The sequence below is a fragment of the Amblyomma americanum genome, chromosome 11, assembly GCF_052857255.1.
Source record: "Amblyomma americanum isolate KBUSLIRL-KWMA chromosome 11, ASM5285725v1, whole genome shotgun sequence".
NCBI classification, from domain to species: Eukaryota; Metazoa; Arthropoda; class Arachnida; order Ixodida; family Ixodidae; genus Amblyomma; species Amblyomma americanum.
The window spans coordinates 10,945,522-10,973,391 of NC_135507.1; the positions used below are offsets into that span (position 1 = coordinate 10,945,522).

General features: G+C 46.7%; 1 protein-coding gene across 1 annotated transcript in view; it reads left to right on the forward strand.

The window, feature by feature from the left end:
* The first annotated feature begins 397 nt into the window (after nucleotides 1–397).
* LOC144110168 (uncharacterized) overlaps nucleotides 398–27,870 on the forward strand; it is a 60,775-nt gene continuing 33,302 nt past the window's right edge. The window contains exons 1-3 of the mRNA XM_077643004.1: nucleotides 398–486; nucleotides 1,239–1,355; nucleotides 5,263–5,369. Of these exons, the coding sequence (XP_077499130.1) occupies nucleotides 399–486; nucleotides 1,239–1,355; nucleotides 5,263–5,369 (312 nt within the window). The 5' untranslated portion in view covers nucleotide 398. The remainder of the gene's footprint in view (nucleotides 487–1,238; nucleotides 1,356–5,262; nucleotides 5,370–27,870) is intronic.

A 27,870-nucleotide genomic window follows, 5' to 3' on the forward strand; every position in this document is an offset into this window, starting at 1 on the left:
ATTATTCCGGAGTCCTCCACTACGGCACCTCTTCTTCCTTTCTTCTTTCACTCCCTCCTTTATCCCTTCCCTTACGGCGCGGTTCAGGTGTGCAAAGATATATGAGACAGATACTGCGTCATTTCCTTTCCCCCCCCCCAAAAAAAACAATATAACATATGCGGTGGTATTAGCTATAGCTATTGCCGCCTGCTCCGCAATAACGTAGAAGCTTGTTTTGATAGCCGCAGCTGCGAGCAGTCCATCGGGCCCTTCCACCGCCACCAATGCGTAGGCCTTGTTGTGTGGGTACTCCACAGCATCCACGTATTACACCACTCCCGAGTGCTGTCCGTACTTTTCGTGCAGAGCGCGTGCTCTGGCTGGACGACGGCCCTCGGCCTGCAACTCGCATCGGCATGTGCGCGAACTGGCTGACGCAGACGAGAAACGACCGGCAACATATCGGCCTGCCGCTGGTGCGAGGCCATCGAGTCAAGGCTGCGGGTTATTTCGATTGCTCAAACCACGCTTGAGAGCAGCACGATCGTGGCGCGGTCGCGTGGTTTATTTTTGCATTTCGCGGGCTTCTTTGGAGGTGGGGAACAAAGACACGCATGTGGGTTTCCTTATCGTAAATGTTTGAATGAGGGTTTCTGATGGTGCTGTACAACTTTTCAAATGCAATTTGTTGTCTAAAGTCAATATCTTTAAATTAAAATAATTAAACTATTAATTAATTTCGCAAGAAAAAATTGCTTGCGGTGCGCAACGTGGCTGTCACCAATATGCAACTGCTTTCACTCGGCTGTAAATAATAATTTATTTTTCAACCCTTGGCTCTACTTAGCCAGCACACCCGGCATACAGGCTGGTAATGCAATACAGGTGGTGAAATTAAAAATGCAGTCATGAACAGAGAGTAATAAGATACAGAGAGAACTCCAGAATGGGTTCAGAAGGGGAATGCGCTTAGATGTTCGTGCTTACCCGATGCAAAGAATTATGGTGGCAAAAAAACCTCTGTTCTTAGACATCCTGAGCATTAGCGGTGCACGCAACAGGGTGAACAGGGAACTGCTATGGAGCATACTCTCACATGAATGCAGCAGATTGAAGTCGCGAGCTATCATATTCACCGACGCAGCTGCAGCAGTGGCGCGCCGTAGCTTCACAGGGCTAACCAGTGCTGTGGAAACGCCTGACGTCACGGCTGCCAAGTGTCTCCGGTTTTAATCTCTTGTAACGAATTTGAGTAGGTCACGACCGTACGGGAGCGCGGCATTGGTTGACTGGAGGTCCTGGACGCGTTCTCCACGCAGCTCCAAGTGCAGCTTCGGACGGCAGAGCTCACCGTTACCGACGACAGCCACATGGTGAGAACATCACTATTTTTAGTACGCGCGGGAATACCGCAGCGTCAACTATATGATCAGTAGCAGAGGTGGGCAACCTCTTGAGGTTTTGACATCACGTAATGAGGTCGACCTCAACCCCAAAATGACATCAACCTCACGAAGTGAGGTGAGGTCGAGTTACACGATTTCGCCAATGCTATTCACCGCCTGTTTACAGGAGGTTTTCCGAGGCCTGTACTGGGAACAGTTGGGGATAAGTGTTAATGGAGAATACCTAAATGGTCTGCTTTTCGATGATGACATTACCTTGCTGAGTCCCCCAGGAGATGAACTGAAAAACATGATCAATAAGTTAGACAGGCAGAGCAGGACAGTGGGTCTAAAAATTATCATCAGAAAACCAAAGTAATGTCCAACAGTCTAGCAAAGAAGGAGAGCAGTTCACATTCAGGACCGAGGTGCTGGTGGTGGTAAAAGAATATGTCGATTTAGGGCAGGTAGTGAGCGCTGAACCGGATCATGAGATGAAAATAACTAGAAGAGTAAGAATGGGTGTGGAGCACATATGGCAGGTTCTCTCAGATCATGAAAGGCAGTTTACTAGTACCCCTGAAAGGAAAAAAAAATGGCAGTGGCATAGTTCAGCTATGACAGGATATACGCAGCGATAGCTGCAGTTATCGTCTTGTTACCCGTGTTGTCGAGCGTGTTGGTCTTTTGGACTTGTATCCACGGGTTGTCCGTAAAGTCCTCTAGAAACGCGCGTGTCGCACTGGAACATTCAGTAAGTCTGATCACGCGGTCGGTCATGCGGTGAAGCCTTCACGTCCTCGGAAGACGGCTCACCCAGGTGGGCCAAAGCGCGACGCTGCAACAGCTCCGCGTCATGACGTCGCCTCTTGGCTAGGCGCTCTTCTCGCTTCTCAGGCATTTCCGCTGCTCTCTTGGCGTTGCGTCGATCAGCTCTCTTTTCCCGAAAGCCAGCTCCCAGGCCACAACCTCAGGGTCGGACGAGTTGAGCTTATAATGTTTGCGAAGCGGCTGCCTTCTCCATGGCATTGGCTTTCCGCTACTTCATCACATCCGTTTTATACTCACACTGCAGCGCGTCCCCTCCTCTTGCGCATCAGCTCTGACGTCACTCGGCTCCTCGCGCATGCGCACAACTGGCATTCCAGAAGCACGGCGAAATGGCGAGACTGTGGGTAGTGTAGCTCTCACTACAAAATATGCATATACAAAATATGCAACAAAATATGCAATATGTAGCAGCTCTGCCGGAGGCGGTTCTTCCTTACATTCCCATAAGAGTCGGTCGTAAGTGGCGCGTTCGCCACAGCGGAAACATTGGGGATCGTATTGCGAGGGGAGGGTGTGGCAGTTGCGCGGGGTTCGTGAGTGAGCGCGTTTGAAGCCGTCTCCATGTGGTTTCTTGTGCTCTGGAATGCGTTTTAGCCGGAGGGTGATAAACTCCCCTGCCCAAGGTGTAGCTGTGGGTAATGTCATGAAAAGAGGTCATGCCGTCTCTCGTAAACTCCGGATGAATAGGCGAGCTTCCTGTCCGGTTGACGAAACCTCGGGCTTTATTGTGAGCTGCCTCGTTCCCCGTATTGTCCGAGTGGGACGGGACCCAAATCAGTGCGACCTGCCTGGGAGGTTGGGCTGCTTAAGAATGCTAAGGTTGATGGGTGTTATGCGGCCCCCCGCAAAATTGTGAATGGCGAATTTTGAGTCGCTGAATATAACATATGCGGTGGTATTAGCTATAGGTATTGCCGCCTGCTCCGCAGTCCCGTAGGAGCTTGTTTTGATAGCCCCGGCTGCGAGCAGTCCGTCGTGCCGATCCACCGCCACCAATGCGTAGGCCTTGTTGTGTGCGTACTCAACAGCATCCACGTATTACACCACTCTTTCTTTCTTTCTTTCTTTCTTTTTATTTGTTGCTTAGACGTTTGCCTAAGAAGGGGCTGAGGCTAAAGGCACAATGTTGCCTGACAGGGCCTCAGCCCCCTACAACATGACAAACAAACATACAAATTACAAATTATAACAGTCCGGCGGGCCGGTAAAAAAAAGTAGGCCAGATGTAAGCGTTATACAGAGGAAAACACATACGGAAGAAAATACATACAAAAAAAAAAGACAGAAGCGCGTGACAAAAAATTTGCATAATAAATGTACGATGAGTATATAAATAAGAAACAAGGACCAAGACATACATGAAACACTACATCAAATAACGAAGTTCTACTTAAGGCTTGTTCTAGCCTACTGAAAAACAAGACATTATGTACATATAAACACAAAAAAGGAGTACAGAGAGGCGAACACAGAATCAGTAAAAAAAAGAAAAAAATAGACCACAACTTGCTCGCATAAGAAATTTTAGCGATTGCTATAGGTGACATCGCTGCAGAGAAGAGCTCCCTTACATTCGTTTTTGAAAGTGGAGAAGGGTTTACTGTAATTAATATTTATATCTCTTCTATTGAGAATTCTGATAACTTGAAAAGAAAGTGCTTGACGACCATAATTTGTCCTTATCCTCGGCATCTCTATTTTCGGGTCTCTGATAGCGTACAAGTTTATTCTGTCTGTGGATGTGACATACAAGCGATTTTTATGTATCCATTGTAGCAACTTAAAGTAGTATACCTTGTCTGCCCTCAGCATATTGTACTTTAAAAAAAGTGGATGCGTTCTTAGTTCCCTATTTTCGCCATGATAATTTTCGCATATGCGTAACACTTTCTTCTGTAAAGTAATTAATTTTTTGTAATTAGTTTCAGTTGTCGTACCCCAGACTAAAATACCATAACTAATTCTAGAATAGAATAGAGAATAATATAATGTCTGCTTCATCCAAGATGGAATCAAGTGCTGGATTCTGTAAAGACAACCAATGATCCGTGATAAATCAGACTTAAGGCAACTAACATGGGCGTTCCAGGACAGATCACTGCTGAACCATACACCCAAGAATTTTTGCTCAGTGACCTCCTCCGAGTGCTGTCCGCACTTTTCGTGCAGAGCGCGTGCTCTGGCTGGACGACGGCCCTCGGCTGCAACTCGCACCGTCATGTGTACGAACTGGCTGATGCAGACGAGAAACCACCGCCAACATATCGGCTTGCCGCAGGTGCGAGGCCATCGAGTCAAGGCTGCGGGTGATTTCGATTGCTCAAACCACGCTTAAGAGCAGCACGATCGTGGCGCGGTCGCGTGGTTTATTTTTGCATTTCGCGGCCTTTTTTGGAGGTGGGGAACAAAGACACGCATGTGGGTTTCCTTATCGTAAATGTTTGAATGAGGGTTTCTGATGGTGCTGTACAACTGCTCAAATGCAATTTGTTGTCTAAAGTCAATATCTTTAAATTAAAATAATTAAACTTAATTAAACTATTCATTAATTTCGAAAGAAAAAATTGCTTGCGGTGTGCAACGTGGCTGTCACCAATATGCAACTGCTTTCACTCGACTGTGAATAATAATTTATTTTTTAACCCTTGGCTCTACTTAGCCAGCACACCCGGTATACAGGCTGGTGATGCAATGCAGGTGGTGAAATTAAAAATGCAGTCATGAACAGAGAGTAATAAGATACAGAGAGAGAGCTCCAGAATGGGTTCAGAAGGGGAAGGCGCTTAGATGTTCGTGCTTACCCGATGCATAGAATTAGGGTGGCAAATAAACCTCTGTTCTTAGACACATTAGCGGTTCACGCAACAGCGTGAACAGGGAACTCCTATGGAGCATACTCTCACATGAATGCAGCAGATTGAAGTCGCGAGCTATCATATTCACCGACGCAGTGGCAGCAGTGGCGCGCCGTAGCCTGCACAGGGCTAACCAGTGCTGTGGAAACGTCTGACGTCACGGCTGCCAAGTGTCTCCGGTTTTAATCCCTTGTAACGAATTTGCGCAGGTCACGACTGTACGCGAGCGTGGCGTTGGATGACTGGAGGTGCTGGACGCGTTCTCCAAGTGCAGCTTCGGACGGCAGAGCTCACCGTCGTCGACGACAGGCACATGGTGAGCACATCACTATTTTTAGTACCGGTGGGAATACCGGTGGGAATATGATCAGTAGCAGAGGTGGGCAACCTCTTGAGTTTTCGACATCACGTCATGAGGTCGACCTCAACCTCAAAACATCAACCTCACGAAGTGAGGTGAGGTCGAGTTACACGATTTCGCCAATGTTATTCACCGCCTGTTTACGGGAAATATTCCGAGGCCTGTACTGGGAACAGTTGGGGATAAGTGTTAATGGAGAATACCTAAATGGTCTGCTTTTCGATGATGACATTACCTTGCTGAGTCCCCCAGGAGATGAACTGAAAAACATGATCAATAAGTTAGACAGGCAGAGCAGGACAGTGGGTCTAAAAATTATCATCAGAAAACCAAAGTAATGTCCAACAGTCTAGCAAAGAAGGAGAGCAGTTCACATTTAGGGGCGAGGTTCTGGTAGTTGTAAAAGAATATGTCGATTTAGGGCAGGTATATAGTGACCGCTGAACCGGATCATAAGATGAAAATAACTAGAAGAATAAGAATGGGTGTGGAGCACATATGGCAGGTTCTCTCAGATCATGAAAGGCAGTTTAACAGTACCACTGAAAAGAAAAAAAATTGGCAGTGGCTTAGTTCAGCTATGACAGGATATACGGAGCGATAGCTGCAGTTATCGTCTTGTTACCCGTGTTGTCGAGCTTGTTGGTCTTTTGGACTTGTGTCCACGGGTTGTCCGTAAAGTCCTCTAGAAACGCGCGTGTCGCACTGGAACATTCAGTCAGTCTGATCACGCGGTCGGTCATGCGGTGAGCCTTCACGTCCTGGGAAGACGGCTCACCCAGGTGGGCCAAAGCGCGACGCTGCAACAGCTCCGCGTCATGACGTCGCCTCTTGGCTAGGCGCTCTTCTCGCTTCTCAGGCATTTCCGCTGCTCTCTAGGCGTTGCACCGATCATTCTCTCTTTTCCCGACATCCAGCTCCCAGGCCACATTTCCAGGGTCGGACGAGTTGAGCTTATCATGTTTGCGAAGCCGCTCAGCGGCTGCCTTCTCCATGGCAATGGCTCTCCGCTACTGCATCACATCCGTCTTATACTCACACTGCAGCGCGTCCCCTCCTCTTGCGCATCAGCTCTGGCGTCACTCGGCTCCTCGCGCATGCGCACAACTGGCATTCCAGAAGCACGGCGAAATGGCGAGACTGTGGGTAGTGTAGCTCTCACTACAAAATATGCAACAGCTGTATCTTACTCTTACTCACCTACAGGGCAGAAATTTCGAGGCTAACGAAAAGGGTCAGCTTAAGTTAAAGACCACGCAGCGAGCTATGCAAAGAAAAATGATAGGGGTAACGTTAAGAGACCGGAATCGGGCAAAGTGGGTCAGGGAACATACGCGGATTAATGACATCCTAGTCGAAATCAGGAGACAGGAATGGGCTTGGGCAGGGCATGTAATGCGAAGGCAAGATAACCGCTGGTCCTTAAGGCTAACGGAGTGGATTTCGAGAGAAGGCAAGCGTAGCAGGGGGCGGCAGAAAGTTAGGCGGGCAAATGAGACTAAGAAGTTTGTGGGCGTACGGTGGGCGCATCTGATAAAGGACCAGAGATGGGCATCCTCACGAGGGCAAGCCCTCATGAGGGCGTCCACCCTGACCTCATGAGGATTTTACTCGGTGAAGTGAGGGTGAGGAAGGATGGGCGCATGAAAATTCGTGAGGACGAGTGTGAGGGATGAAAGACATGGTGAGGGGTGGGCGAGGAAGGAAGACATGAGGTGGGGGTGAGGGACGGCAAGATGCACTACCCGAGGGCGACGGTGGTGGCCCGAACCGTACTCTGGGCTAACGTTTTTTGTCTGTGCAGCCTATTATAAATTACCGTTTTGAAGCGCTACTTCTCAAGATGAAGATTCCCGGGGAAGACGTAGTTTCTGCAGTCTGGAGGTACACGAGGCGAAGACGAAATGGAGGTGTCGCACACCTTCTCTGTCGCCGCGATGTACTCCACCACTGACGATGCTATGCTGAGAAAAGCGCTATTCTAACTCAAACAGCCTATTTTGTTTTAATTTGTAAGGTAACGTGAAAAACCCTGTATACTGCACTAACAAGGGGGCACTGACCGGGCCGTGCTGGTGGCCGCCGGTGCAAAGGGCAAACGTGCTACCGCAGCCAACATTTTCATCATCAGCCCCGAGTCTGTCGGATGATCAGAGTGTAGAGTAAAACGCGTAGAAATAATTTTTGTTTATTTATTTATTGTACCCTCATGGCCAAATGCATTACAGAGGGGAGTGGGTTAATTAGGATAAACAACAATGAATAGAGTACAGCGAAAATGGATATTACAAAATAAATTTCCTACAGAATAAAACAAACAACATCCAGAAACGTAAATAGTATAAAAATAATATACAATACAGTGGAAGCAGATATAACACACAATCAACTTTCTTCAGAATAAACAATATTAGCTACAGCGTCGTGAAAGATTTTGTTATCAGCAATGGCTGCAATATCGCGGTGAAGGTGGTTCCGTTCCACAGATGTGGTGGGAGGATATGTCTGAAAAGATTTGGTGTGGCATGTTCGGATGCCAACCTTGTGGCGGTGATCGATGCAACGTGAAATGTATTCGGGGGTGACATGAAAAATTCGTGAAGCGCAACGTGATGGTATAGCTTGTGAATTAGTGTTAGGCGACCAATTTTGCGGCGCGATTGTAACGGTGAGAGTGAGACGTTAGATTTCATGGCTATGATGCTTGCCGTACGGATGTAATTTGAAAGAATGAGGCGAACGGAATTATTTTGGACTAATTCTAAGGAATATACGAGGTTTTCATGCGTAGGGTCCCATATTGATGCTGCGTATTCTAGTTTAGGACGTATGAGTGTCTTATTGAGTATAAGTTTAAGGGATGAGGGAGTGGCAGAGAAATGGCGACGTAAGTATCCTATCATGCGGTTTGCGTTATTAATCACGTAGTCAATATGAATAGACCATGGTAAGTTTCGAGTGATATGAATTCCTAGGTACTTGTATGTTTTTACCCAACCTGTAGGAGTGCGATCAAGATAATATGAAGGAAGAGCGTTAGGTGTCAGTGAAACACGCAAAGCTTTACATTTATTGGTGTTTAATTCCATACTCCATGTAGTGCACCAGTTTGACACGAAATTAAGGTCTGACTGGAGAGTGTCAGTATCGTTGACGTTATTTCTCGAAATATTCCACAACCGTGAGGAAAAAGGTGAATGTTAGGAGATATGGCAGAAGGAAGGTCATTAATATAGATTAAGGATAGAAGTGGTCCAAGGACCGATCCCTGTGGAACACCAGACAGCACGTTAGCAATCGGTGAATTAGTGTTATTAGCATGCGAAAATTGCCGACGGTTTAGAAGGAAAGATTTTATTCATTGGAAGACGTTAGGATCGAGATTAAGTTGGCTCAGTTTATGTAGCAGCAATTTATGGCATAGTTTGTCAAAGGCTTTCGAAAAGTCCAAGAAAATGCAGTCAGCGCAAAATGAGTTGTCAAGTATACGGCATAGCTTATCAGTAAAGGCAAGTAATTGAGTTTCACAGGAGTATGTTTGACGAAAACCTGGTTGCGCAGGGGTGAAAAATGAATTCTAATCGAGAAAGGTAACGACATTCTTGAAAATGATATGCTCTAGTAATTTGCAGCATGTGGTGGTGAGCGAAATCGGACGAAAGTTTTGAGGGGAATGCTTACTACCGGACTTGTGAAGTGGAACCACCTTCCCAATTTACCAGTCGTTAGGAAGGCTTGCTGTGTCGAGTAACTGTTGAAAAAGTTTGGTTAGTATAACTGAACTATAAGCACAAGTATTTTTTAGGAATTTAGCGCTAATCGCATCAAAACCAGGTGAAGAATAATTTTTTAAATATCTAATTAATTTGGCTACACCAGGTGGATCGTCAGTTATAGGTGACATTTTTGGGAACGTGTGGTGCGGTATGAATGAGAGATTTACGCTTGAAATTGAGGAAAAGCTTTCAACGAATGTGTCATTCAGCACGGAAGCACAAAGGTCATTGGGGATAAGTTTACCGAAGGCGTCTTGTAGTGTAATTAATGGGTCGTTCTCAGGATGTATAACGTGCCAAAATTTTTTAACACTCGTTTTCAAAATAGTTGGTAATGTGGCAGACAAAAAGTTATTCTTTGTAAGCTTAATCGCGTTGACGTAAGCGTCGGAAGCAGACTTGTACTTCACCCATCGCGCATTAGATGTTGAAAGCTTCGCGCTGCGGTATAGACGTTTCGTTTTGTTAGATAATCGTCTGATGTGAGAGTTGTGCCATAGTGCTTGTGGATTAGAGGCAACGATGCGCTTTGGGACATTCTTATCAGTTAGTTCGTAAACCTTCGTTTTGAATGATATCCAGTTATCCTCGACAGAGCAGTAGTCTGAGTTTGCTATAAAGTAATCAACAAATGTTCCCAGTTCATTGTTAATAGTGGTAAAATTGGCGCGTTTGTAATCTAGAATGATTTTTTTACTATTTTATTCACTTTTGGGCGTGGTATATTAATGCAAAAATTGATCAGAACGTGATCGCTGATGCCTGCAAGATATGTTATGTCAGTAGCTAACTCTGGATTAGTTGCCAGAATAAGATCGAGAGTGCTCGAAGCGTTATTAAGTGTCCTAGTGGCTTTTGTAACTAACTGAGTTAGCGAAAAAGTGGTGCATAGTTCTAAGAATTCTTTAGCTTTATGCGAAGAGGGAGATGAAGAAGGCGGCTGCGCAGTCCATAAAGTAGTTGGGAAATTAAAGTCCCCAAGTAGAAAAAGCGGTGAAGGAAATCATGCGCGAACAAGATTTATAGCGTCGTGAAGCTCGTTAGTGAATGTAGGTGAATAAGAAAGAGAACGGTAACAGACGCCAATAACGAATTATACCTAGTAATGTTGTTGAAATCGATAGTTATATGCCTGCTGTACCTGAATGAAGTCTGATTTCAGGTCAGTGATGTTTTGAAGAATTGGCTGCAGTGCAAAAAATGCTTCTGCGAAATTTCACTGCTAAATCAGTCTGTTTCATTTCATTTATTTCATCCTTAAAGGCCCGAAGGCATTACATAAGGAGGGGCTTACAAATGGTTTTGTGTATGTGCACTCATGATGAAAACATAGGCACAATGATCTTAACACTGGAACTGTAAACACTAAAAAAAACGATAAAATAAGGAGGATCAAGCGGTTACAAAAAGGGTAAGCAAAAAATAAAAAAAAGCACAAAAATACAGGGAAAAATACAGGAAAAAGTACAGGGCAACTACAGGTTCACGTGTTCTGAAAATGACTAGTGAGTTTCGCGCGAAATGTTTTGCGATCGTTGCATGAAACTATGTCGTTGGGCAGGGCATTCCAATAGGTTATTGCGTCAGGAAAAAAAGAACTGCTCATTGCTAAAGTACGGCTCTTGATGCTGGCTATTGGGTGGTTGTGGCTGAGTCGACTGGAAGTTCGGATCGGTGGTTTCAGCAGGGGGTGTATTGACGTCGGATGGTAGAAAAAGCTGTGTAGTAGGCAAATGCGTGAAATGATGCGGCGTGACTCAAGTGTGGGGAGTGAGATAGAACGTTTTAGTGCAGTGATGCTAATTTCTTTTGTGTATTCAGAGGTTATAAAACGGGTCGCGCGGTTTTGGATGGCCTCAAGTTCGGCGATGAGGTAGGCTTGAGAGGGATGCCAGATGGATGATGCAAATTCAAGTTTGGGACGAACAAATGTTAGGTAAGCCAGTTTTTTTACTTCAGGAGATGCTGACTTGAGGTTACGTCGTAGATAACCTAAGACACGGGAGGCATCGGAACATATTCTTTGGATATGGTTTACCCAAGGTAGTGATGATGTCAGATGCAATCTGAGATACTTATATGACGTTGTTGGGACAATCGGGACTGAGTTAATATTGTATGAATGATCAATAACTGCGCGTTTGCGAGAGAACGACAACAGTTGGCATTTGTCAAGGTTTAAAGGCATCAGCCATGTGTCGCACCATGTGGCTATTGTGTCGATATCTTTTTGTAGCAGGTGACTATCGGTGGGATCACGAAGGGGGCTGTATGTTACACAGTCATCCGCGAACAGTCTTAATTTGGTGCTTGTTTTAATGGAAAATAGTGTATGTAAATGAGGAATAACAGTGGGGATAAGCCGGCCCCCTGGGGGGCACCTGATGATACATCTGTAAGGGATGAGTGGTAGCCATTGCATGAAGTGAATTGCATGCGCCGATTTAAGAAATGATCAATCCAGGTTACTAGGTTATGAGGAATGCCTAGGGGAGGAGAGTTTTGCGAGCAGGTGCGAATAAGGAACACGGTCGAAGGCTTTGGAAAAGTCTAAGAAAATGGTGTCTATTTGAAGGTTATTGTCCATAAAGTGTAAGATGTCATGAGTGAATTCGGCTAACTGTATTTCACATGAATAGTGTTTTCGAAAACCGTGTTGGTTGGGAAAAAAGAAGTTTATTGAATCTAGATGGCTCATTAAGTTTGACGATATAACATGTTCAAGTAATTTTGAAGGAATGCTGGTCAACGAAATGAGACGATAGTTGGAAGGATTTGTGCGGTCACCTTTCTTAAATATTGGAATGATTTCAGCTATCTTCCAGTCATCGGTGACTTCTCCGGATTCCAATGATTGGGTAAAAAATAGATGCAGGATTAGGCTTGAGACTGAACTAGTATTTTTCAGGAGTTTACTGTTTATATTTCGCAGCCAGCTGATGATGAAGTTTTGAGAGAACTGATTAAGTTCGCTATTCCTGCCGGTGTGACTGTGACTTGTGGCATAGGTATTTTAGCGATGGCTGGCAAAAAATTTGGGCTGCTAGTTGCTGAGGAGAACACTGAACAGAAGTAAATATTAAGAACTGCCGCGCACTTATTACTGTCTATGGGCTCACGGTCAGCGTCAAGAAGCTCAATTCTACAGGATCGCAGTTTGGGGGAGAGAATACGTCAGAATGTATTAGGGTTTGTTTGGAGGATAGAATGTAAGTCGGAAGAAAAAAACTTCAATTTGGCGGAGGCTAATTTTTCATTGTATTCTTTAGCGCATTGATGGTGTCGCTCCCAAGTTTCAGACAGGTTATGCAAGTTAGCCTTGCGATAAAGACGCTTTTTCCTATTAAGAAGCCTTGTCAGGTCTCTATTGAACCATTCGTTGTTGCAATCGGATTTTACAAGGAAGGACGGAATGTGTGCGTTTTTCAATGTGAGCATTGTAGTTTTAAAAAGTTTCCAGTTGGCATTGACCGAGCGAGCAGAATAGGATTTAAGAAAAGATTTATAAAATTCTGATAATGCGAGGTTGATGACATCGAGATTAGCCCTTTTGTAGTCGGTTATTATTTTTTTCGTTGGGGACCGCTTTGTGATGGGCAATGATAGGCGGATGTGAATTAGGTTGTGATCGCTAATGGCTGGTAATATGGTTATGCCTTTAACGTCATCGGGGGAGGTTGTCAGAAGTAGGTCAAGAATGTTACTTCCTCTTGTGGGGCATGTAATGGCGTGGTGTAGGTTGTAGTCAAGTGTTAGATCAAGGAAGCGTTTTGATTCGTTGGAAGGTGATCTTTTAAGCACTGAGAGTAAGGGCCATCTAATGTTAGGGGAGTTAAAGTCGCCGAATAAATAGATGGGATAATTTGGAAATTTATCTTTGATGTCGTTCAAGGCACGGCACAGCGCGTCACAGAAGGATGAATCACTATCAGGTGGCCGATAGCAAATACCAAAAACGACTTTTTTTTTTTGCCCTGTCATTCACGGATACCCACGTAAGTTCAAGGTTGCCGTCACTAAAGTTGTGAGACGAGGACAAGGTGTTCTTGATGTCTCTGAGAACGCCTCCGCCTTTCTTGTCTTTCCTGTCATGCAGGTGTACTGTGTAGTTAAGGTTGGGGGAAAATATTTCACTGTCTCTAATATTGTCGTTCAGCCAGGTTTCAGTGAGTAGCACAACTTCCGCTTCAATATCAGTAATGCAACCTTCAAGTCTGTCTCGTTTAGGGATAACGCTCCGGATATTCGTGAACGCAATATTCAGGTCGAGGTATAGTGATGGACGCTGTGTAATGACGGGTGAAGGTACTTGTTGGATGGTGCGTCATGTATCGCTTTGTTAAGTGTTTACGGAGGGTGGTCTTGCGTTTTGGGGACGGTAGCTGCTGAGTTAGGGCTTTCCAGAACGCTATCAGCGTCAGCGTTATAATAATAGCATTTGTTGCCTACGTAAAGCTTGTCAAAAACAAGTTTAAAGGCACATTTTATTGGTCTAACGAACTCAATAAGCTTAGAACGTGCTTGTCGTGTAGGAAATTCGAAGTCTTCTCTTACGGCGTAGTTGGTCCCTTTAAGTTTCCGCCCATGGGAAAGAATGTTCTCTTTTGTTTTGAACTGTGTAAATTTTACGACAATGGGGCGTTTTTCGTCGTCGCAGTGACTTCCAATACGGTGGGCACGTTCGATGCTACTCCGGTCTAGTTGAGCGTCAAGGTGATCTGCGCAAAGTTGAACAATTTTGTTTTCTGATTCGGTCCATGATTCGGTGTTTGTGTCGTCAATGCCCAGGAAAAGCAAGTTGTTGCGGCGCATATGGTTTTTGGTGTCGATGTTGGCAGCTTTTAGGACTGCGATCTCGCGTTATATGTGGTCTGTCGCGTTAGGCGTTTTGTCAGTATTCGGTGAGTGTTCTGGTGATTCAAGATTCGCTAGACGGTTGCTTAAAGCGGTTATTTCTTTTTCGTGTGAGACTTGAGTCACGCCGAGGTTAGCCATTTCTAAGCGGAGTGCTGCAAAACTTTCTAGTCGGTGAATGCGGGCCTCAATAGGTAATGGTTCTTTAGGCGTGCCAGGGCCAGGGTTGAGTTCGACGTCACCAGATAGTAACAGCATGATTTGTGACAGGTAATTGAAAGCTAGAATATCAGTGAGCATGCGAAAAAACGCGCCACTTCGAGTCGCAGGGGCACGACACCGTCACCAAAAAACTGTTGCTACTGCGGTATTGTTTGCAATGGTTAAGATAACTAACCTGAAACATCAGGAGTGCGGTGAGCATTGTGCGGTGACCGGTGTCGTGCTCCGTGTGGACCGGGTGGCTTTGCTGGTTAAGTAGGGTAGCGTTGAGTCCCGTGGTTGATGACGTAACCGGTAGGGGTGGTTGCCAGATGGGGGACGGCGATTATCGTCGAGAATGGTGTCTCGAGCGTGGAATGGGCGGCATTTGGTCCAAAATTCCGGGCAGCTGCGGGGTAATCATCGGGGGGTGGCAGATCAAGGCGGCACCACGTACAAGCAGGTGGCCAGTACGACAGCACTTGAAACATGAGGAGTGCGGTGAGCATTGTGCGGCGACTGGTGTCGTGCCCCGTTGGTGTGGTTTTCATTCACATTTTGAGTAGTTCAGTACAGTTGTATCTTTTTCTATTTTCTATTTTCACTGGAATTGCGGTATAAAAATGCGGTGCCGCAATGTGGTTGGAAAAGCCAACCACTGTAGTCACACCATGGAAATAAATCGCAGCTTAACCAGCTTGGCCTGAATCATCGCTCGATCCTTCTTTCATTACACGATGGGCTAAAAAAGAAATATGTCGTGCTGCTTTCTAAAGAACAGAAACAACTCTTGGTTTATCTCTGCCCCTGGTGAGACGTGTGACCATTTAATCGCGCGCCTGATTTTATAAACCAAATTTTATGCAGGCATAGTAGGGAATTTGACATTCAGCGTTTGGGTAATGCGTAGACGTGCAAGCAAAAAAATCACGGGTGGTTTAGTTTTGGGGTCAACCACGAAGCATCGTGCGCTAGCACCATTTGCCCTGATTTTGCATGTTTATTTTGATTTTCTATGCTTTTCCTTGTCCTGAACTGGCTTACATTGGTTGATACATCGTGTCTTGTAAGTTTGCGTGGTATTGCATCATTTTAGATTTGTACTGCGGTAGAAGTGGCCACTCTGTACATCCAGAGATATCTGGGAGTCCTGATTCCGCTCCAGGCGCAGGTGCTCAGCTGCTAAGCTACGCGCCACTGCTTTTCGATGGCAGGTGCTGCCATCGGTGGGGCTTGTGAGACCTGTGTTGTTCCTGAGGAGCCTCTTGGGACTAATCATTAACTGAACCGCCATGGGAAGTTTGCTCACCATCCAGTGGGCAGCTTGTGATGACTTCACAACATAACGGGACCAAAGTGGCCTACGTGCTAGAAGCAGGCTTTGAACAGACAGACAACACTTTTCGGCGGATTGGAAGCGCTAGAGCATTAAAATAGCAACTACAGGAATCGTTCATTCCAGACTCGGGGAGTTAGTGATTAGCATTATTCAGCCAAAATGCTGCATTTTAGCGAGCCGTTTGATTTTCAAGTGGCCTGAATATTTTTTTTTATTTTACGCGATATAATAAGAGCCTCACTGCAGCGGAAATCCGGCATCACACTGGGGGAAGCCACTAAAGAAATAAAATCTTTATAGCTGAAGGAGGGGGATCCGAACCCACGGCGGCGCTAAAAAATCAGTTGCGCTGGCCGCTGCTTCAAACCACTACGCCATCGCCACAGCTTTTTATAAGCATGGTATTTATTACATTGCAAATAAATTCTCTTCACATTAACTGAATTCTTTACAAAGCCTTTAGGAAACGCCACGGAACACATCGCAATACAAAGCCTTTAGGAAACGCCACGGAACACATTGCAAAAAGACAGAGCAACAGAGCATTAGACGCGAGGTAAGGCTAAGCACATCACCAAAAGAGAGTGCCACTCCGGTGTAAAGACTCTCGGTTCATATACTTACTTCCCTCAGATGAACAATCAGTTGGGATAACTCTTAACATCCTGCCTGTACGAAATGTCAAGCTCTTGAGCTGTGCTTGCAATGTCTTCGTCACGTAGCCGCGTTCACGCGTGTTAAACTGCCAATCTCTCACGCGGTATTTTGAAAGCGCGGTCTTCGTCACCTTGCATCGGTGCGCGTGGAAGCGTCATCAAACGAGCATCCTGCAAACCGCACTAAATGGCGGGAGACTAGAAGCAGTGAAATTCAGAAGGCCCAGTGGTACTGTAATTTTATTGGGTGATGGAAATTAAGCGACCTACAAACATTCCTTGTTCTGAGTATATTCAGCGCTTAACACTTAATGTAATTGTCGTGGTAAGCGCTACAGAATTATTTTCTAAATATTCTTGACGTACATAAGTTTTTTTACACAGACACAGCAATGCGCTCACTTATTTTAGCAGTCCATACAGATAACAATGAAATGTTGTAATTGCAGGGCACATGCATGCGTGCAGTGCATGCCAGAAGTGAAGGCACAATGATATTGTCACGGGTGAAGGCGGGATATCACTGATCACAGGAGACAGCGGTGGGCTTTGGCGAATGTCTTCAGATCACAGCTCCAGATCGCTGTTACTTCCACTTCCTCTTTTTGACGTGGCGCGTGCTTCAGGCCAGCGCTAAGCGAACATGCGGAATGCACTGTGTCACTGGCCCCCCGGAAAAAAAAGAGGATCGTCCCGATGCGTGGCCTGTGCGTTTAAAAAAAGTTCACTAGGGGAAGCATGATGTGCGCGCGAAAGTCCAGCTCTACTGCTACCGCTCGTAGTAAGGCTTGAGACGGACAACGTGTACCACCTCAGGGTGCAGGGATCGCCGAGACTTCTGAAAGCCTTCAGGAACGACCGCACAGTTGAGGTCTCCAATTAGCCTGATCACTTTGTAGGGTCCAAAATACCGGCAGAGGAGCTTTTCGCTGTCCGCGTCGGCGAATGGGAAACCAGACCCACACGGTCTCCTCATATGTACCGAGAACCACGACGTCGGAGGTTATAGCGTTGGGCATTTCGGCATTGTTGGTCGAGAATCCTCACTCTGGCCAGCTGACGAGCCTCTTCAGCGAGGTGCAGGAAGGTGTGAAGATCCGCATTCGGGTCGATGTTGTCCACATGCGGCAACATGGCGTCCAGCATCGTAGTCACGTCGCGGCCGTAAACGAGACGGAACGGTGGCATGGTTGTCGTTTCCTGTACGGCCATATTGTATGCGATGGTGATGTATGGGAGCACTTCGTCCCATGTTCTGTGCTGAACGTCGACATACATTGAGAGCATGTCACCTAGCGTTTTGTTTAATCGTTCTGTTAAACCGTTCGTCGGAGGGTGGTAGGATGTCGTCTTTCGGTGGCCTGTATGACTGTGGCGTAAAATTTGCTGTAGGAGGTCAGCCATGAATGTTGTACCCCTGTCAGTGATTAGGATCTCCGGTGCACCGTGACGCAAGATGATCTGATGGATGAAAAATTTTGCCACGTCAAATGCTGTGGCACTTGGTAGAGCTGATGTTTCCGCGTAGCGCTTCAGGTAGTCAGTTGCCACGATTACGCACTTGTTTCCCGAATGAGAAAGAAGGAATGGGCCCAGCATGGCCATCCCGATTTGTTGGAAAGGCCGCGATTGGGGTGCTATAGGCTTCAAGAATCCAGCTGGTTTTGTTGAGGGCACTTTGCGACGCTGACAGCCTCGGAACGTTCTGACGTAGTGCGCAATGTCCGACTGAAGGCGGGGCCAGTAATACTCTTTGATCCTTGCAAGCCTGCAAGCTACACCCAGATGTCCAGAAGTTGGTTCGTCGTGTGAAGATTGAAGGATTTCGTCACGTGGGCTCGTCGGTATGACAATAAGGTATTGCTGATTGTTTGCGGCGAAATTTTTCTTCATGAGGACTCCATGGCGAACGCAGAGCGACGCTATCGAGCGCTTGAAAGCCTTCGGGACAGTCGGGCGGGGTTAAGAAACTTCATGAGGTGCCGAAGTTCCGGGTCGGCGTATTGTTTTTCAGCGAGGCTCGTTGCACTGATCGCATTGAAGGTGATGTCGTCGTCGTAGTTACCGTCCTCTGTTGGGGATTCGAGTGGGGTGCGCGAGAGGCAATCGGCGTCCAAGTGCGTCCGGTCGGACTTGTACGCCACTGTCATGTCGTATTCTTGGAGGCGCATACTCCATCTGACAAGACGGGCTGACAGATCTTTGAGGGTCGCGAGCCAACACAAGACATTATGGTACGTAACGACAGTAAAACGTTTTACATAAAGGTAGGGTCGAAATTTTGACGTCGCCCACACTATCGCTAGACACTCTTTCTTAGTTGCTGAGTATTTAGCTTCAGCCTGAGACAAAGAGCGACTGGCGTAAGCGATGACTCGTTCTCGAGTTCTGTGGATTTGAACCAGAACAGCACCCAGGCCTACGTTGCTTGTGTCAGTATGAAGCTCCATATCTGCGTTTTCCTCGAAGTGAGCCATAACTCGGGGTGCTTGCAGGTGGCGTAGAAGAGTTTCGAGTGCTTGTGCTTGAGGGGCGTCCCACGTGAAAGGCGAGTCCGTCCTCGTCAGATGCGCCAGGGGCTCGGCGATTCGAAGGAAATTTTCCACGAAGCAACGGTAGTAGGCCCATAATCCTAGAAAGCGGCGCACTGCCTTTTGGTCCTGCGGTGGAGGGAAATCGGCAATAGCTCTGGTTTTGTCTGGGTCCGGCCGAACCCCCTCGCAACTGACGACGTGACCCAATAACCTAAGCTCAGTGTAAGCAAAGTAGCGTTTTGCATTTTTTAACGTTAGCCCAGAAGACTTTATGGCTTCAAGCACAACTTCGAGGTGCCGACGGTGCTCATCGAGCGTTGGGGCGAACACAACAACGTCATCAAGTTAGACGAGGCATGTCTGCCACTTCAGGTCTGCCAGAACTGTGTCCATCAGTCGTTCTAACGTTGCGGGTGCAGAGCACAAAACAAATGGCATTGTCTTAAACTGATAGAGCCCGTCCGGAGTAATAAACGCAGTTTTTTCTCGGTCCCGTTCATCTACCTCGATTTGCCAATATCCGGATCTGAGGTCCTTGGATAAGAAATATTTTGCATAGCAGAGGCGATCGAGAGCATCGTCGATTCGAGGAAGGGGATAAACATCTTTTTTTGTTACTTTGTTAAGGCCACGGTAGTCAACGCAAAACCGCAGTGTACCATCTTTTTTCTTCACGGGGACAACAGGCGCTGCCCAGGGACTACGGGAGGGCTGAATGACGTCGTCTTGAAGCCACGTAGGCCTGGGTGCCGTTCTCGTTCAAATCCACAGCAGTCGATGACGAGTCATCGCTTACGCCAGCCGCTCTATGTCTAACGCTGAAGCTAACCACCCAGCACCTCAACCAAGATTTCACGCGCGAATGCGGGAGATCACTGATTACAAGAGACAGCTGCGGGCTTCGACGAACGTCTTCAGATCACAGCTCCAGATCGCTGTCACTTCCACTTCCTCTTTTTGAGGCGGCGCGTGCTTCAGGTCAGCGCGAAGTGAACATGCGGAATGCACTGTGTTAATATCTTAGGACTCAACTCATAACTGTCTCGGTTTTGTCTCACGTATTAGCTCAAAGAACTTTCACACGTACACGCATACAAACAATATAAGCATCTAGCATCTCCTACCATAGTGCCATGAGGGCTTGTCTTATATGTTTATTATTCAGTAATATCACCAAAAGTTGCCGACTAGAAAATAGAACTCGAATTTTAACACGACTGTTAATGAGGTTGAGGAAGGGGCGACAATGTGAGGGCGAGCGAGGGCCAGCAAAGTTTTCGAAGTGAGGGTGAGGGTGAGTGAGGACCGGTTAACTTTTCAAAATGAGGGTGAGGGTGAGGGAGGGCCATTGATCCAAGAGTGAGGGTGAGGGAGGAAAAGTAAAAATGAGGGCATTTGCCCAGCTCTGCTAGTGAATGCCCTCAGGTTAATGCGATCATATTTATGGACTTTATTCAGATTTATACCTAATCATATGTGCTGGGTTTACGAACCACGTAACAGTAAACCACATCTTCCGTTCGCTTCATTACATTCTAAACTAGTCAAACGTACCGCGGCCAAATTGTGCTATACTAATGCATTTAACGAATCGTTTAAACATTCAATGCAAGATAGCTTCATGTGGCACACCCAACGCCTTGTGATGGCTGGTTACCCCAAGCATCTCCTTCTCTCAATAGCCGAACCGATTCTGTTAGGTTTAAAGAAACTCAGAACGAACAAAACTAATAGATTCCACGCAACCGTTCAGAAAAATAGAAAAGGTTGCGGTTGTTTAGTACATTCACCGCTTTACACACAGCCTGAAAAATATAGGTAATCTAGCACATAATAAACCAGTTTACTTGTGCCCTGATAAGCTGGGCAAGATTTTCAGTAATGTTAACGCCGCGAAGTTCATTGCACAAAAACGTTCTATTACGCGCAGAAATCAATTCCTGCCATGTCAGGAAGGTGTTGCGTTCTCCATCCCGCTATTGTGCGCTAAACAATACGTAGGGCAAACAGAAAGATGTCTGAATGTACAACTGTAGGAGCATGGCAACAATATACATCCTTCCAGTTTTTTTAATCGCACGATTATCATCGCTAAATGCAACGTGTAAAATGCTCTCCTCGGCTAGGCCGTTTGCTTGCTTATTAGTGGTGTAATTTAATGCACGACGTGACATTTAATGGTTCCTTTTCTCTAATTACGTGCTACTTGCATGATTCAGTCACAAGTAATTTAAAATATGCATCGTCTGTTGCGACATATAGCAGCATATACTGCGGTGGTTCTTGCTGCACATCGACCCTAAAAGAAGTTCACCACCTTATTCACATTAGAGTGGCCTCTTACCCACAGGAAGCGAGAAGGATCAGAACCATTGCTGTGCATGCTGCTTGATCTGGCTCTTTGTCAATGCAGAGAATGCAGATCTGTAATTGATGCTGACTGAATCTGAATCATGAGGTGAAAATAACCAGAAGAATAAGAATGGGGTGGAACGCATATGGAAGGTTCTGTCAGATCGTGAATGACAGTTTACCAATATCCCGCTACAGAAAAGTACGCAACAGCTGCATCTTGCCGGTACTCACCTACGGGGCAGAAACGTGGAGACTAACGAAAAGGGTTCAGCGTAAGTTAAAGACCGCACAGCGAGCCATGGAAAGAAAAATGACAGATGTAATAAGTGACCGGAAGCGGGCAAAGTGAGTGAGGGAACAAACGAGTGTTAATGACATCCTAGCGAAATGGGCTTCGGCAGGGCATTTGATGCGAAGGCAAGATAACCGCTGGTCCTGAATAACTGAGTGGGTTCCAAAAGAAGGCAAGACTAGCAGGGGCGGATGAGATTAAATTTGTGGGGATAATTTTGCCGCAGCTGGCACAGGACAGGGCTAAATGGAGAGATAAGGGAGAGGCCCGTGTCCCGCAGTGGCCGTAGTCAGGATGACGATGACCATTAACTGCCACCTCATGCGTTTAACTGTTGCACAAACAAGCAGTCTTGAGTAGCCCATAGAAGCATCGCACACTTTGCCTTTAGAAATGCATCATGTTGTGTTATTAAAAAATGGTAAGCGTGCAAATGAAACACATGCATTCACACGCATTGCATTTACATGCATTCCAGAGATTGTGACAGCAAAACATGCAGGCCATACTTCGTGGAAATGAAATTGATGAGCTTACATAACAATAGCCTGACTCGGGAAATTCTTGAAGCTGCAGAAATCGCAAGGGTAAAGGAAGCATGTGCCAGCACTCCCTCTGTGGCAGTAAAAGTAGGGGAGCTGAAATTTTTAGCCGCGTCGAAATGGCGCAGCTGTTGTCGTCATCAGCAGTTGTTAGTGTGGACCTTCTCATGGTATTATTGATACGTTTTCATTTATGGGTTGAGCCTGTTGTATATATTTCCCTGGTACAAGCAGTAGAATTCAGCTGAAAGTCATCGCCCGTCCTCGTGCGTCTTCCTTTGTCCCAGTTTAATTCGCGCGGTTTCTGCTCATAAGAATACCAACTCGCCCAAGCTTCTGTTTTAGCCACTTTTACCTAAGTTGTTCTGAAATTAAAAGAAAACTGATTTAGAAGAGCGTTTTTTTTCTCGGAATATCATTGTCAGTTTTGTAGTGTATCAGAATACGGTTAAGACGTGCTAACTGGTAGAATGGTTAAGTAATACTGCATAGTTAACTTTGCAATTGTTACTGTGTCTTCGAAAGTAATACCCATATCAATTTTTATATTTTCGAAACTGCAGTTTTTGTCGACGCTGTGACCCAACAAATTTCGGCTAAATCGCGGCAGAATAAACGCGTTTTCGAGAAGCTTGCAGGCAAAGCAACCCCTTCAATAAACGTAACTTGTTGAAATAGCCGCAATTTTTTGGGCCACAGCGGTGAGGGCAACTGCTTTCTTGAAATTCTAAAAACTGATATGAGATTACTTACGGGGAACTACACGCGTCTCATTAATTAAGTGAACTGAGAATAATAGTTAAAAAGTAATCTATTGAGTGTTAGTTAACGAGCCTACTAGTCAGCACGCCTTAGCTGAAATCTGAGGTGCTACAACGCTGGCGACGCTATGCCGAGAAAACGGTAATTCAAACTCAAAAAGGGTATTTAAAAAATTATCTGTGCACGTTAAATATCCCAAGGTGGTCGAAATTATTCAGGACTCCACTACGGCACTTCTTTCTTCCTTTCTTCTTTCAGTCCCTCCTTTATCCCTCCCTTTGTGGGGGTACTTACCAGACCGTTTAGCCTCCCTTGAGGTCTCGGCCGCGAACTCCGAGCTCCCGATATCGCACACCACGCGCGGCCGTTCTCACGGCGGCGCAGCGGAAATGCGAATAAGAACACAACACGGAACAGGACGCTTTGCCCGGGGCCAAACGTTTATTGGATTCTCCCAAATTCGCTGGCTGCTGGATGCTGGATCTATGACCCTTGCCCTCTGTCATGGTCGTGCGGCTGGCGAAGCAAGATGGCGACAAAAAAGAGGGAAGATGGGAGATAATATACCTGGGGTGAAGAAGAAGAAGAAGAAGAATGCTTCATTGGCATTCTACCCTATACCTTGGCCAATCCCCCCCCCCCCCCCCCCCGTGGGTATGTGCCATATTACTTGAGGAGAAGAAGAAGAAGAAGAAGAAGAAGAAGATAATTACCTGACGTCCTCTCGCTGTCGCAGCTCTCTGAAGTCTCCCTCGGCCACGGCCGGTGCCCGCCGATCTCGGCGCACTTGCCCGTTGTGACTTCCGGCCAATCAGCGACGGATTTGAGGAAGGAGGCGGCGCTCTCGAGCTGACCTTCTGGCTACTGGCCCGTGGGGAAGGAGGAAAGCGTCCGCTTTCCTGCGTCTCCACGGCGCGCCTCGCCGGCCAGGGAACTTTACGGCACTCCGAAACTCCCACACCATTACGGCGCGGTTCAGGTGTCCGCCGATATGTGACACGGCGGCCGCGTTGGCGTGGTGCTCGTAGTAGGCGCGAGAAGCAGTCCTGTTTGCGTCGCCACACGATGTTTCGCTGCATGAATGCTGGATGTTTGAGCGGAGTATGCTCACCTCAGGGGTGTCATATGCTCCGACAACTTAGCGAAACAGAGGGCCTCGGGTATTTAGTTTCCTCCAAGAGGTCCCCGAGATAAAGCGTAGAAGAAGCTGGTCATGAGAGGCAGCTGATGAAGTCCTGTTCAGCACATCTAGCCGTTTTGTCTCTGTTCGTCACTCCGTATTGGAAAGTGTAAATTTTAATGTTTGAAACTCTGAAATTCCTTTTATACGCCGCCCATCTCTGAGGCAGTCCCTTAAAGAGGCGACTAGGAGGCGGTCGAATTTACTCCGTGCTAGTTCGTCAAGCCGTCTTTGCAGCGATTTCTGTCCGATGTAAGTCTGTGGGTGAACAAATCTGACTTTTGTCATAATCAGGAAACCGCAGTGTGGATGCTTGATGTGCGTGTTCATTCCCGATACCTCATGCTCCAATAGTAGCGGTAGTAGTTCATAAATTTCATGGAATGAGAAAGAGTGGCTCTAAAACCGTGGGCACGTGGAATAATTCCTGACGATTTGTTGTACCTCCCTGTTTAAGCACAGGTGATATTGCGAACATAGCAACTTGTCATTTAGTCGGAATTTCACTGCGGTTTTATCAGCATTTACGAAAATAAAAAAAATGGTAATGGTCTAACGTAGTAAAACCCAGTAGACCTGCCAAAGCATGTGTTTAGCCTGACTGGCTGATATTTTTGTTTTGCTGGATAGTTGGTACGTCTGGAGACGATATTAGACTCGGGTTAAACTGTGATGGAGGTTAAGCTGATCTGATCTGTTTGCGCCGCAGACAGAAGATGATGAAGACGACGATGTGCAATGCACAGCGCGATTATGTGTTGCAGTTTAACATGAGGAGTGTCGGCTGCGGCGATAACATAGTACACTATCGTGCAGTGGCCAGCGAAGCTGACTTGTTGGCGCTGCCGCGGCTTCGAATGCAGACAACATGAAATGCACATTTTGAGAGAGTGGCCCCTAAACACGAGACGTGATTGGCTGCGGGGACAGCGTAGTGCTCTCGTGCAGTGGCCAGTGAAGCTGAACTTGTTTTTTTTTTTTATTCGAGAAGTGTGCCATGAGGCATAAGTTGAAAAAAAGGAATGCACGGGATTGAAAGTTAAAAGAAGGAGTGAAGTCCCGTCGCGCTGAGGTAGTTGCAGAGGTTGTTCATAGTCCACTTCACGTAGTCACTTTCGTGGTTCCACCGCAGGCCCACCTGCCTGAGGAGTCGTTTTTCTTATAGCAGCCGTCGCTGGGCACGTCCACAACAAGTGCCGCATATCACAAATGTCCGGTGCAGCGCTACAGTGAGGGCACCTGTCAGGTGCTGGCAGATGGTGTCAGAGCCGCCCCTGACCGAATCCGGCGCACGGATACCTCCTCCTGCTGTGTAAGACTACGGGGGGAGAGGGTGCGAACACGGAGGAATTAGAGCGCGTGTTTTCTGGCGCAGAACTTCGGAATCCGAAACATGGGACAGGAACGGATCTGGGGGAAGAGGGGAAGATGGCGGATCGTCTGATGTGTGAAGATGAGTCATAGCATCCGCTTGAATTTTATGTAGATCCTGGGAATGGCCGCGAATCCAGTGTATGCGCACAGCACATGGATACTTTGCGCAGAGCACATGAATTGATTGTGAAATCTGGAATGTCCGTCGAACAGCCTTCAGCTGTTTAAGGGCGGCGCGGGAGTCGGTGTAAATATGAACTGTATTGAATGTTGGAACGAGCGGAAGGGAAGCAATGGCATTATAAATGGTTTGAAGTTCCAATGCCAGGGGAGTGCACGTATCTGCAGTATACGTCGCGCGAGAGTTGAGATGGACTATACACAGCAGTAACTCCCCTCTCTGCAGAATGTGATGCATCCATGTATAATATGCACCCTTAATGCAGATACGCTGCTGATACCGACGGAGAAACGGTGGGGCGATTGTCAGTGAGCTGGCAATAGGACCACGGAGGAAGTGTCTTTAAACGATGAAGTTTGAGAGACTGTTTTCGAGCTCTATTTGCCACCCGTTGGTCGATGATTTCACTGAGTGTATTAAGTTTGGCGAACTCCTGTAGCACAGGTATGGGTGTTAAACTAGGCAGATATGTTATGACGCACATAGACTCACGATTGATAGTTCCAAGGGAGTCCGCGGGTGAGACGTTGAAATTGAGCCTGATATACTATCCGTGGCTGAAGGATAGAGCGCACAAGCTGGCGGGCCGTACGAGCACGTGCGCCACCAGAGCGCATAGCTATGCGACGAATCAGACCTAGAGTAGCGTGAGCCGATTTACGGGTGGCTGTCAGCCACGGGGTGCCAGTCCCAGATGTATGGAGGAGAAGGCCAAGAATACGAACAGTTTCTACCTGAGGAACCGGAGAATTATGTATCGTAAAATTTAAGGCGGGGGGGGGGGGGGGGGGGGACTTTCCGTTAGCCGGCTTTATTTACAGTGCGAACGAAACATGGTTTAGTAGGAGAGAGTGTTAGACCCAGAGGTAGGAGGCGAGATGTCACTACATCCAGCGCGTGCTGAAAGACCAACTGATGGATAGACGCATTCCAAATCTCCAATTGCGGCTAGGCGCCTAACTCTAGTAGTTAAATGTTACTTATTAAATATTAGATGACCAACTTACTACTTAAGACGGTTCACTGGTTTTCATGGCTCACGGTCGGCGCTTCCGAATGTAACCTGATGAGGCAGCTGGTGAAGGAGGGGGGGGGGGGGGCGGTACGACGGCCACTGCCTTCACGAAGTTAGCGTGAAAATCAGGAGTGCAGCGGCGGCTCCGTAGAGCCATGCAGAGGTAGAATTTCCAGCTGCGTGGCATCGGGCTACGTCACGCCACTGCGCTCGGCGACTGCTTCCATGAAGTGAGCGGTCGGGCTTACGCCTCCTCAGACGTAAGCTGTCTTACCCGTCTGCGTACACCTTTTTTCCGTTCTTTCGCGTGAAAAAAATGTCGTGTTATATTTCTCCCACTTTTCTTATCCCTTGCATCCTTTGAAATTACAGTGGTATTGAGGGCCCCCGAAGTGTGGCGGAGTTTTCGTGCCTCTCTACTTTCAGTGGTTGCACCCTTCCCTGCAACTGATTGAAAATAGGTGTGCTCTTGTTTCACTTACATCGATACAGCATTTTCGCTTTGCCCAGTGACGCGTACGCTTGCGATAGATGAGTTTTGTACATTTTTTTTTCTTTGGAGCTCTCTACGCCTCTCTTGTGGATTGACTTTTTTTGCATGCGGTGCCTTTCGGTGAATTCGGTCTATGATTAGCCGCTTTTTGGGCTCTCAGCCATTGAAAGATGAAAATCATGGGGAGTGCAGCCAGTGTCGCGTGCTGTCATCATCTCTATACGTTTCACTCACCTTTTCGTGATGACTGTTTGGTTAACACAAATGTACTGGACACACGGGTCCCTTGAGTTAACCACCGTTCCGTCACTGACGACTTGCCCATCTGGCAACCTAACACGCGCATTGTGTGCCAAAAATGATCCTGAGTTCTGAGTTAAAGGCATTCAAGGACTCATCTCACGTTGTCGGAGATGAGAAAGGCGGCTTTTCGTAACATTTCTAAATGTTAGTTGCTAATAGTTCCAACCTGAAAGTGTGTTTAATAAGGTTCTCGCTCGCTGTACCCTATGACTGAAGACCTGGTTTTCCTTATTAGGGGATTTTATCAGTACACACGCAAGAAAACCGCTATTACCTCGATTTCTATTCTGTACGATGCGTGTATTTTCTAAGGATCTGGCCTCGTCTTTCAAAACGCCCGTCTTTATGGGAAATTTTTATTTCGCGTCTAAAAATGAATCTGTAAGCTTTGCCAACACGCGCTACGTAGCATAATAGTGATATTTATTGCAGTAGCCGGAATACTGCACTGTATTGGTTACGCTAAGGAATCGGCCTCTACTCCTTCACAATGATAGACGGTATTCCGCATATTAGTTTTTGTTGCTAGTGTTAGCGGGACGACTATGCTATTGTAAACTCACGGTTGAAAAAAAATTTCATGACATAAGCACGAAGAT